Source organism: Chanodichthys erythropterus, chromosome 16, assembly GCF_024489055.1.
Source record: "Chanodichthys erythropterus isolate Z2021 chromosome 16, ASM2448905v1, whole genome shotgun sequence".
In the NCBI taxonomy this organism is placed as follows: Eukaryota; Metazoa; Chordata; class Actinopteri; order Cypriniformes; family Xenocyprididae; genus Chanodichthys; species Chanodichthys erythropterus.
The window spans coordinates 6,039,835-6,052,006 of NC_090236.1; the positions used below are offsets into that span (position 1 = coordinate 6,039,835).

At 38.3% G+C, this 12,172-nt stretch overlaps 1 protein-coding gene across 3 annotated transcripts in view; it reads left to right on the forward strand.

The window, feature by feature from the left end:
• Positions 1-12,172, forward strand: part of camsap2b (calmodulin regulated spectrin-associated protein family, member 2b) — an 84,283-nt gene that overhangs the window by 69,887 nt on the left and 2,224 nt on the right. For 2 of the 3 annotated variants that reach the window (XM_067364147.1, XM_067364149.1), the window contains exons 7-16: positions 1,111-1,201; positions 1,287-1,374; positions 1,462-1,487; positions 1,733-1,802; positions 1,893-2,141; positions 2,607-4,377; positions 5,523-5,659; positions 6,033-6,253; positions 7,129-7,225; positions 10,930-11,042. In XM_067364147.1, coding sequence (XP_067220248.1) covers positions 1,111-1,201; positions 1,287-1,374; positions 1,462-1,487; positions 1,733-1,802; positions 1,893-2,141; positions 2,607-4,377; positions 5,523-5,659; positions 6,033-6,253; positions 7,129-7,225; positions 10,930-11,042 — 2,863 coding nt within the window. The remainder of the gene's footprint in view (positions 1-1,110; positions 1,202-1,286; positions 1,375-1,461; positions 1,488-1,732; positions 1,803-1,892; positions 2,142-2,606; positions 4,378-5,522; positions 5,660-6,032; positions 6,254-7,128; positions 7,226-10,929; positions 11,043-12,172) is intronic. The other variant, XM_067364148.1, reaches the window with a different exon arrangement.

Below are 12,172 nucleotides of genomic sequence, written 5' to 3' on the forward strand. Positions count from 1 at the left end.
TCAGAACACCCTTTTATGTTTTGAAAGAGACTCTTCTCATGGCTGCTGTGCAGTTTCTTTCAATAAATGCACTATATTAGGATATATACTAATGAAAGTGCATTTTGAACAGTTATTATAGTATTTCAAATGCTTAAACTTGCACTTGTTTTTCCTTCACAACAGAATGTGATGTCAGATGAATACATAAACACATGACCCTCTAAATGTATACATCATATTCACACAAACCTGTATTAAAGGAAATCTTTTTTTCTGAAATAATAGCTGGATGACATTTTTTTTAACTTAATATGCAGTGCAATAAGAGCATGTGACATTTTTCAAATAGAAGACAATATATATTGCATATATTACTGTAAACAGTATGCTAGTTTGCTGGTATTCATTTTAAATACACTGTAGTCATTAAAGGGTTAGTTCACCAAAAAATGAAAATAATGTCATTTATTACTTACCCTCATGCCGTTCCACACCCGTAAGACCTTTTGTTAATTTTCGGAACACAAATTAAGATATTTTTGTTTAATTCCGATGGCTCAGTGAGGCCTCCATAGCCAGCAATGACATTTCCTCTCTCAAGATCCATTAATGTACTAAAAACATATTTAAATCAGTTCATGTGAGTACAGTGGTTCAATACTAATATTTTAAAGCAACGAGAATATTTTTGGTGCGCCAAAAAAATAAATAAAAAATAACGACTTATTTAGTGATGGCTGATTTGAAAACACTGCTTCATGAAGCTCCGGAGCGTTATAAATTGAAGGTTAACAAAGGTTTTGCGGGTGTGGAATGGCATGAGGGTGAGTAATAAATGACATTATTTTCATTTTTGGGTGAACTAACCCTTTAAGTTAGTAAAGGTCTGTAAAGGCTCAATCTCTATCTAAAGGAGAACAGTGGCACCTTGTGGTTATAGAACAACATTACATGAGCAGCACTTCTCACACACACACACACACACACACACACACACAAACACATCAGGCCCTATGAGACCCTAGAGATTGTCCAAAATTTGTCCATCTATGTCTCTTCAGTTCTCCTCTGTCTTTGATCTGTGTCTTTTTCTTCTAATTAATATTAACATCTGTTTGTGTGTTTCAGAGTAACTACCTTGTGTTTATGGCAGAGCTATTCTGGTGGTGTGAAGTTGTGAAACCATCTTTTGTTCGGCCCCGCACACTCAATACCAAAGGTAAGGTCCATCTCGTCGGCCGTTATGTTTGGTGTTCATGCTGTGCATTTGGTTAACTCTAAATTTCATATATTTTCTTTTGTAGCCATCTCTAACCTATCTCAGTCCAATAATATGGCTCCCATAACCAAACAAAACCTGATCCACAGACCAGGCAGTCCAGAGCAGTCTAGGTTTGTCTTATATACAATGCAAGTTTGAGATCTCATTTGTCATGATTTTATGCAAGAATTTATATTTCAAACAATTTCGTTCTATAGGTCACAACCTAAAAATGACATCTCAGGTAAGACATAAAAATTTTGAGTCATTCTTTCTTAAAACTAAGAAACACATTTTGCACCCCTCTTTAGTTTTATGTGTATCCTGTATCTCAACTGGTAAAACATGGCTTTAGCAATAGGTTCCATTCACAGCGAACACACATATTGATACAATTTATAGCTAGAACGCATAGAATAAATGTAGATGACGCTTTTATTTAGTTGTAAACATTTACCTGCTCTTGCTGTAAATTTCTTTCTTTTACAGCAGTTATCAGCCAGTCATCCTCCTTGTCATATGTGGACGGATGTGTGGGAACATGGCCAAAAGAGAAACGGTTTGTGCCCTGTATTAGCTCTCTATCACTTTCACTCTTTTACTCTGTCTTTACAAGCTCTAGATATATAAATCTTTGTCTTCACCTCAGGTCCTCAGCTCATGGGATATCATTTGAGATTCCACTTGATGACAGCACGAGTTCATCTTCAAGACGTGGACTGAGCCGATCAGCAAGCACAGAAGGTTTGTGTTTTAAAGTCCACCATGCAGCCCGAGGAATGCGGAGGAACCTTTCATTCCAGCCCGTTAATGGGAACGCCCACAGCAAAATACATGAGGAGGATGATGAAAAATCCAACAGACAAATCAGCAGACATCGTCTGGGAAATTACACTGGGTACTTCTTGCAATTTTATTTTCTTTATTTTGTTTGGGCGAATGTACAATAAATGTGAACTTGGATGGATGTTGGATGCTTATCCCTGAAGTTCAGATGAAATCTACTATATCAGGAAGGGCACAATCTTCAGTGACTAGAGGTTTATATTTCAGTTCTGGTGGAAGAGTGACCTCTGACCCGACCCATGAAGTATTGACGAACGCGGAAGCGCAGATAATAGAGCAAAACAAAACACTGGTCATGAATTAAAAGTCTAAAACGAGAATTTTTAAGGATAAATGTCAGAGGATTTCGATATAAGAGAAAGGGAGCTTGAGTTTGTTGCCCAGCCCTATTTGTTTGAACTGTGAGAGGCGTCTACTCTCACCTAAGCTTATGCTACTATGTCGTATGTTGTGTTTTAAAGTAAGTTATCTAAATCTTGAGAGTTCTCTATAATTTAATGTATATCCCATGTTTCAGGTACTCAAATGGTGTGTCAGCAGATAACCTCAGCCCTCCGTATGACCCTCAGCCCAATACTCCTAGTATAGAAGAAGCCCTGAAGATCATCCATGACTCTGAACAACCCCACAGCAGCTTGCACCCCCCATCTGGGGACAGCACCTTTTTCCTACACAACCCATCTTCCCACAACTCCGCCACTGACTCAAATGATTCCGAGGACTCTCTTTCCAAGGTCAGAGCAGACGACGCGGACCTGAATTCCACCTCTACTGACATGGACACTGGAATCCATGTCCGTACCGAGGACATCCAGGATGGACAGGATGAGGATTCATCATTAAAGGACTACTCGGACATGGACCCGGACCATGAGGCTCGTTCCTGCCCACTTCCGGAGACGTCTGGCAGCCCGTGTCCAAGCCTTTTGGGAATGCATTCCCTGGCCACCAGCATGGCCTCCTCGTTGGGTTCTGCGGTTCGAATGACCAGCTTCGCTGAACAGAAATTTCGTAAACTAAACCATGGTGATGGCCGCAGCAGCGGTAGTGGCGGTAACACGCCTGAGAGTGGTGAGCTGAACGTCACAAGCCCAGGAGCGTCAGGGACGGTTCGCTCGATTACTCCTGATGCACGCAGCCCTGCTCGCATCACTTCCCCTCGTGATCCCTCGCAACTGTTGGCGTCGGAGATGGTGCAGTTGAAGATGAAGCTGGAAGAGAAACGCAGAGCTATTGAGGCACAGAAGAAGAAAGTCGAAGCGGCTTTCACACGTCACAGGCAGCGCATGGGCAGGACTGCCTTCCTCAACGTGGTTAGGCGTAAAGGAGTCGTGTCGCCACTAGGGGGCGACAGTAAAGGCCCAGATGGTCAGGAAAAACAGATCGGCGACCCAGAACCTCTAAAGACACCCTTGAATTTGAATGACTCCAATTCCAGACTTGAGAGATGTCGACCAGACGGTGCACCACCAAAATCACCCCTGGAGGAAGCAGCCGTGGAGGTGGACTTGGCAGAGTACACGCGATCCATCGAGCGCCTGAACACATCACTGAACTTCCTACAGTCAGAGATGCAGCGTTTGGCACAGCAGCAGGAACGCATCATGCAGATGCGTGATCATCAGAGTTGGGTGATTCCGCCACCGGACCCGGTGCCACGCAAACAGCTGCGTGAGTTGCGCAGCAGCAGTGTAGTGGGCCGAGGTTCGGTGGGGTCGCTCTCCCCCATTTTGTCATCCACCGGCTCACCACGCACATCACACCGTTCACCCTCGACGATCAAAAGGAAGTCTGCGTCTTTCCATGCAAGGACGCCACGGACGCCAAGGCCCAACGACCTGAAGGTCACGCCCTTCAGCCGCATACTCAACACGCAGCAGTCGGTGGACAGCTTGCCTCGACTTAGACGTTTCTTGCCCAGCCAGATGCAGACCAGCTCATTTGCCTACTTGGGACATGATGAGGGACCTTCAAGTGAAGATGCACAAAAAGCAGCTGCAAATCCACCATCTGCTCAGGTGAACGCAAAGCAGGAAGAAGCAAAACATGATAGAAACATGAATGTGCCAACATCTGAGGTTCTGTCTCAGCCAACAATGGACCGTTCGACAGAAACAGCAAGTGGGGACACAAATGAAGAAGAGTCACAAGAGAAGAAGGATCTGATTGAGGTTCCTCTCTCTATTCTGAAGCCTCTAGATGGGCATAATCTGGAGAGCAGCAGAGAAACAGAGACTGGACCAGAATTTAGATCAGACCAGAAGATGTGCTGTGGCTTCTTCTACAAGGTGAGACTTAGATATTTACATACAAAGTATGGAAGCTGAAAGTATACTTCACAATGCTTAGGGTATCTGTACTGTCAAAATCACAGCCTTTCAGAGTGTACTCCATTTGATAGCATGCAAGCTGAGAGTACATTGTATGTGGGGTTAGAAAAATTTGACTGTTCATCTACATTGTATAGGTGTATGAGTATACACCGATCAGGCATAACATTATAACCATAGATAGATGAACTGAATAACAATGGGATATATTAGGCAGCAAGTGAACATTTTGTCCTCAAAGTGGATGTGTTAGAAGCAGGAAAAATGGGCAAGCCTAAGGATTTGAGCGAGTTTGACAAGGGCCAAATTGTGCACATGTGGATCGCTGGTCCGTGTGGTCCGATCCAACAGACGAGCTACTGTAGCTCAAATTGCTCAAGAAGTTAATGCTGGTAGAAAGGTGTCAGAATACACAGTGTATCACAGTTTGTTGTGTATGGGGCTGCATAGCCGCAGACCAGTCAGGGTGCCCATGCTGACCCCTGTCCATCGCCGAAAGCGCCAGCAGTGGGCACATGAGCATCAGAACTGGACCACGGCAATTTCAGGAATGGTTTGAGGAGCACAATGAGTTTAAGGTGTTGACTTGGTCTCCAAATTCCCCAGACCTCAATCCAATCGAGGATCCGATCTATGGAGGCCCCACCTCGCAACTTACAGGATCTGCTGCTAACATCTTGGTGTCAGATACACCACAGCACACCTTCAGGGGTCTAGTATAGTCCATGCCTCGACGGGTCAGGGCTGTTTTGGCAGCAAAAATGGGACCAACACAATATTAGGAAGGTGGTCATAATGTTATGCCTGATCGGAGTATACTGTATATGCTTTATTTATTTCAAACAACATAAATCAAATACATTTATTTCTTTGATATAAATGGTTGAGACCGCATATGTTTCTCTGTTCAGAAGCTTCAACAAGTGTCTTTGTTGTTCTTTTTCATTCATTTTAAGTAAACACTTCTTTGAAATGAACATTTTGTGTTTTTCTTCATGTTGCACATCACAATGTTCTATGAGAGACATTGTCTCATACAGCCAGCTGCACATGAGCTTCTGTGTCAGACTGAATAACTGTTTGTTTGTGTTGCTGTGACTCAGGACGACCTGAAGGGAGAGGAGGATATTGCACAGAAGAAAGCAGCTCTGATGGAGAAAAGGTTGCGGAGGGAGAAAGAGATGCAGATGAAGAAACAGCAACAGGAGGCAGAGATGGAACAGAAGAAAGAAGCAGCACGGTATGAAAAACACCACAAATAACACAACACAATAGCAGAAAATGAAATGATCGCAGAAAACAAAGATAGCACAGATCGCAGATCAGAGATAGCACAACCAATTCAACAGCCTTTATTCAATATATAAAGCTCTATTTCTTTGTGATAAAATGGCATAAAAATGTGTTTTATTTAAAGCAGGGGAACTAATTATTTTCATTTTACATGCAGCAGTATAACAATACTTAGTAATATAATGTAATAATTACCTATATTTGTTTTACTAAAACTTCATGCAACATTCACCTGTTTTGCTTCTGTATTTAAATTAATCTTAAATGGTTTGTAAATGTTGTAAGCTTGAAATGCATAAGTTCTCTGCTTCCTTGATCAGAATGAAAGCGGAAGAGGATCTTCTGAGGAAGGAGGAGGAGAAGGCAAGACGGGAGTTTATAAGAAATGAATATATGAGGAAGAAGCAGCTCAAACTGATGGATGACATGGACAGTGTCATTAAGCCCCGCCCCCCTGGTGCAAAGCAAAAGAAGCCACGCCCCAAATCTATGCACAGAGACATCATGGAGTCTCCAAAACCTCCAGCACGGACAGCCACAGGTATGATGGGAAATCCAGGTTGTCAGCCTTTAAGTCAGCGTTGCTATGCCAAACTGTTCAAAGAGAGCCGCAGCAGTTACACTTTATAGAGATTTGAATCTACGAATGGCTTACTTGCTGTCTATGCTTATTAAACTGGGATATATGTTATTTTATTAATGTTAAAATCATTTTAATAATAATATTATAATTAGTAATTGTATTTATAATATTAAAACTATTAAATCTATTTTATTTTTTAAAACATTTATTTAATATTTAATAATATTAAAACTGTACTAATTCTAATAATTTCAGATTATTAATAATATTAATAATATTTTATCTGTATTCTTTATTAATTAATAAACATTTAATTTTAATTTTATTAATATGTATTAATTCTAACGATTTTATATTGATAATTATTAATATATTTTTATAAAGTATTTATATTTTAATAATATAAAAAAATCGAATCATTTTATATTTTTTAATAATATTAATCATTAATAATATACCAATGTTTTATTTTTTAAGAAATAATTATTAAACTGGGATATATTATTTTAATAATCTTAAAATAATTTTAATAATAATATTCTAATTATATTTATAATATTAAGAATATGAATATTATATCTATATTTTTAATAAAATGTTTGTATCTTTAATAATATAAAGAAATGTAATTCTAATTATTTCATATTTTTTATAATATTAATCATTAATAATATACCTATTTTTTATTTTATAATAAAATATTTATATTTTTAATAACATAAACATTCTACATTTAATTTGCTGATCCAAAGAGCTTTTGAAACTATCTTCTAAAAGAAAATGTAAGCAAATTATATATATGCATATGTCAAAAAGTGTATTTGTGTGTTCAGGGTCACGGCCTCGTGGATATTCCGTGTCCAGCTTATCACTCGCCTCCCTTAACTTGGCAGACAATGAGAGCGTCCAATCAGATAAGAGGACATCTAGGTGAGACCATGTCCAATTCACGACTACCTTTCCTGTAAAAGATCATTCAAAAGCAGAGAAAACAATGAAAGAATTGTCATGATTACAAATGGCACGCTCTTGTGTTAATCAACACTGACACTGACATCTCTATTGCTGTGAGACCAGTCATGTTCATAACCTTCTGTCCTCCCCCTGTCTTTGGTATCTCTGTCTTTTCTCTGTGCTGGTTGCTCAGAGGCAGCAGACTGTCTCCTGGCAGTCTGTGTTTCTTTCTGAGCTCCCCTAAAGGGAGAAAGGGAAGGTCAGTCTGCAGACAGCATCACACCCATGTCATTACCTCACAGTGCTGACGCCTGTCATTTCAGCTTAGGCGCTGAACAAACTCATTCGCTTGGACAGATCAGTTCACTGGTTCATGCTGATTGGTGAAACGTAATAAACTGTTACATAATTATCATCTTTGAATCACTTTTGTTATAAAACGATCAATGCTACAGCACACAACATGACATTTTTAGTTTTTCCTTGATTTTCCTGTGATTTTCATGTTTCTTTGCAGTGGTGTTTATTTGTCAGCTTCTTTATCATTGCAGCAACAGAAAATGGCTCATATTTTAAGCAACTGTTTATGAGACTCAGGTACTGTTTACACCCAGTATTAAGATGTGTTTTGGTCGATCAGATCGCAAGTAGATGAGGGAGACACATACCCGATAACACCTGGTGTTTTAATCCGTGTCTCTTGTCCACTTTCAACCACTCCTCTCCTGTTTTCTTCGAGAGGAGGATCAATGGGTGGATAAATGTATGGTCTTTTTTTTTTTTTTTTTTTTATATATCTCAGAATTCTGATTTTATAACTCGCAATTGCAACTTTATATCTCGCAATTCTGTCTTTTTATCACGCAATTGCGACTTTATATCTCAGAATTCTGACTTTATATCACGCAATTGCGACTTTATATCTCAGAATTCTGACTTTATATCATTCAATTGCGACTTTATATCTCAGAATTCTGACTTTATATCATTCAATTGCGACTTTATATCTCAGAATTCTGACTTTATATCACGCAATTGCGACTTTATATCTCAGAATTCTGACTTTATATCACGCAATTGCGACTTTATATCTCAGAATTCTGACTTTATAACTCGCAATTGCGACTTTTTATCTCAGAATTCTGACTTTATATCATTCAATTGCGACTTTATATCTCAGAATTCTGAATTTATATCACGCAATTCCGACTTTATATCTCAGAATTCTGACTTTATATCACGCAATTGCGACTTTATATCTCAGAATTCTGACTTTATAACTCGCAATTGCGACTTTATATCTCAGAATTCTGACTTTATAACTCGCAATTGCGACTTTATATCTCAGAATTCTTTTTTTTAATTTTTATTTATTTATTATAAACTTACAACATATATATATATACACACAGACAGACAAACTACAATGTATGGTCTTTTAAGATCTTTCCATGTAATGAACAAAATAAGCTCACGCAATTTACATATAAATGCTCCTGGAGACAATTGAAAAATATACGGAGACTATAAGCTTTCGTTTCTGCTCTGATAGCCACAAGACCGCAAAACGCGGTGAGTGCATGTGAGAAATCAGGAATGATGAAAGAACATTGTGCTTGGTACGTTTTTCGTCTTCAAACCAATCTTGGCTCTCCAGCCAACAAAGTTAAATCCCGTCTGGCTAGCGCACTTCCCATATAATTTACGCATTAGGTCAGTAGGCGGCCTTCTGTGGCTGTTCGAACACTTTTAACCACACTAGTGTCTACACTTTCATTTTCAACTACCTCTGGAGGTGGATGAAATTGGACAAGCTTAAAATGTTTTAGACCCCGTTTATACCTGTATTTAGCGCCATCCACTTGTGATCTGATCGACTTAAATGAATCTTAATACCAGGTGTAAACAGAGCCTCAGTGTAGTATTGTGTATTAACCAGGTGCAATTTGCTAAAGCAACAAGTGAGACTGTAAATTCTGTCTCCTCCATGTTAGTTTCTGTCCAAACCGGCCACGACAGAAAAAATGACAAACAACATGGATTTGTTCATCCACCTGGTTGACATCTCAGTGCTACAGAAGCATGCTCAACATCACTGTATAAAAACATCACATATGTTCTGATTGGCTATGACTTATATGACAAGTCGTGCAGCATTTTTGTTTTTACTTGTCACCGGAAGCTTGCACCTGGTTAGAACATGGTGCAATGAGAAAGCTACGTCTGCTGCATCCATGCTTCGCTTCTGTGATTTTCCAGCCTTCAGCTTCTCGGCATCAGTGTGTGGTGTTATGCTTACTAGGGATGTGTGAGACTAGTCAACTAAACAATACTGCTGCTGCTAGTTGACATTGGACATACTAAACGTTTATTTGAGGAATTCCGTGTATAATATTGAGTTTGTACTTATTGGTCCCGCACTTCCTATTGATTCAGTTGATTTTTAATAATTATGTCTATGGCTAATGTTGATTAAGTGAATGTTAAAAGGGATAGTTCACCCTAAAATGAAAATTAAGTCATCATTTACTAACCTTGGTGTTGTTCCGTATATCATTCTTTCTTTTATGGACCTTGGCCACTGGTCTTCTCTGCACAGCTGCATGACGAGTGCATTTGTGAGACTCTGTTAGCACCGCAGTTCATTCCGTCTCGCCAGAAAAAGCACACAAGTTGTGAGAAATCAAGATTAACAAAAACGCACAAATACAATGCTTAGAAATCCCAAAAAAGTATCTGTGTACTTTCTTTACGGAGTCAAATATCACCAGACCAGAACTCCTGTCTGATGACAGTCAGAATGACAGTTGACAGATGTGAAAGGACGCGATAACTACTTGTTGTGACAAACACAACAAATATATTCACCTCAAAGAAGGTACATGGGTTGTATTTCATGTCGCGTTTTTATTAATATTGATTTCTCACAACAGCGGTGCTTATAGAGTGTCACGAATGAGCATGTCTCATAGCCGTGCACAGATCAACAGCCAAGGTCAGGATTTTCTTTAAACAATACAATTAATTTCAGTTTGTTTTTCACCAAACCCTATCGTATACCACTAGAATGCTTGGAATATACATCATGTGTCGCATGGGATCATTCTGTGATACTTTTTTAAAAAGCTGCCATTATATGGATGAGCGCAAGAGGGACGTTTTTTTTTTTTTTAAATCTCTTTTTGTGGTCCTTAAAAAAAGAAGGGAATACAGCATTAGAACAACACCAGGGTGAGTAAATTATGACTTAATTTTCATTTTAGGGTGAACTATCTCTTTAAGTTAAGTAATGTACAATGAATGATCATAATGCAAAGCGCACATACATTACCTATTTTTTAGCGGCATTCCGTATTGGTTTTGACTCTTTGATTCGTAGATTAAGTAGGCTGTTTCAGATGGATCGCTTATCCAGACTGTTTTATACTGACTGTTATCTTGAGTTTTTTTTAGACTAGTTGACTAGTCGGTTACAAAATTTTCATTTAAACATTATGGAAATTAGTCATGGCACACATCCCTAATGCTTACTACTATTTTTTTTGGGCAGTGGCAAACTTATGAGTTGATTTTTATATAAAAATGTCCTTTTCCAGCAGCAATAAGGGCCCTCTTGTTAAATTAGTACTTCAGTCTTTATAAAAGAGATGTTTGCAGTGTGTATATTTGTTTATTCTCAGGCCGGAGTCCACAGAGGGCTTTCTGTCACCTTGTCCATCAGTCAGTGGAAACGGGGAGAACTGGGAGCTCGAGTCAACAACATCGTCTGCAGCTTCTAACACAGAATACACAGGTGGGCAGATGACATGACAGTCCTGCAGTGTCACATTCTATATTCCAAAACTATTTCAACTTTTTTCATTATTATGCGTGCGTTTGTATGACTTGTTCATTTAGATTCTACAATATTGTTGAAAAATTCACAGTCAGTAAGATTTTGTAATTTTGTAATTTATTTGATTAAAAAAAACAGTAAAAACTGTAATATTGTGTAATATTATTAATATTAAAAAACATTAAAGGGTTAGTTCACCCAAAAATGAAAATTCTGTCATTTATTACTCACCCTCATGCCGTTCCACACCCGTAAGACCTTCGTTAATCTTCGGAATGCAAATTAAGATATTTTTGTTGAAATCCGATGGCTCCGTGACGCCTGCATAGGGAGCAATGACATTTCCTCTCTGAAGATCCATAAAGGTACTCAAAACACATCTAAATTAGTTCATGTGAGTACAGTGGTTCAATATTAATATTATAAAGCAACGATAATATTTTTGGTGCACAAAAAAAAAATAAAAAATAACGACTTATTTAGTGATTGCCGATTTCAAAACACTGCTTCAGGAAGATTCGCATCATGACTCGGATGGCGTGTCAAACCGCCAAACTGCTGGAATCACGTGACTTTGGCGCTCTGAACCGCTGATTCAACATGCTGACTCATAATGATCCAAAGCTTCCTGAGTAATAAATGACATTATTTTCATTTTTGGGTGAACTAACCCTTTAATACATTTTAAAATGTAATTCCTGTAATGGCAAAGCCACATTTACAGCATCAATATTTGGTACTCAAGAAACATTTCTTATTATCGGTGTTAAAACAGTTTTGCTGTTTATTATTTTTGTGGAAATCGTGACTTTTTTTTCAGGGTGCTTTGATGGATAGAAAGTTCAATAGAACAATACTGATTTGAAATAGAAATATTTTGCAACATAATGAATGTCTTTACTGTCACTTCTGATCAATTTAATGTGTCCATTCTGAATTAAAGAATTAATTTCTTTGAGGAAAAAAAAAACATTACTGACCTTTAAAGTTTTGAACAGTAATGTATATGTAGTGTTTGTACTTTTTAAAATTAATTTGTTTTAATGAATTGCAAAAACAAATGATGTACCAATTTAAAAGGATAAAAA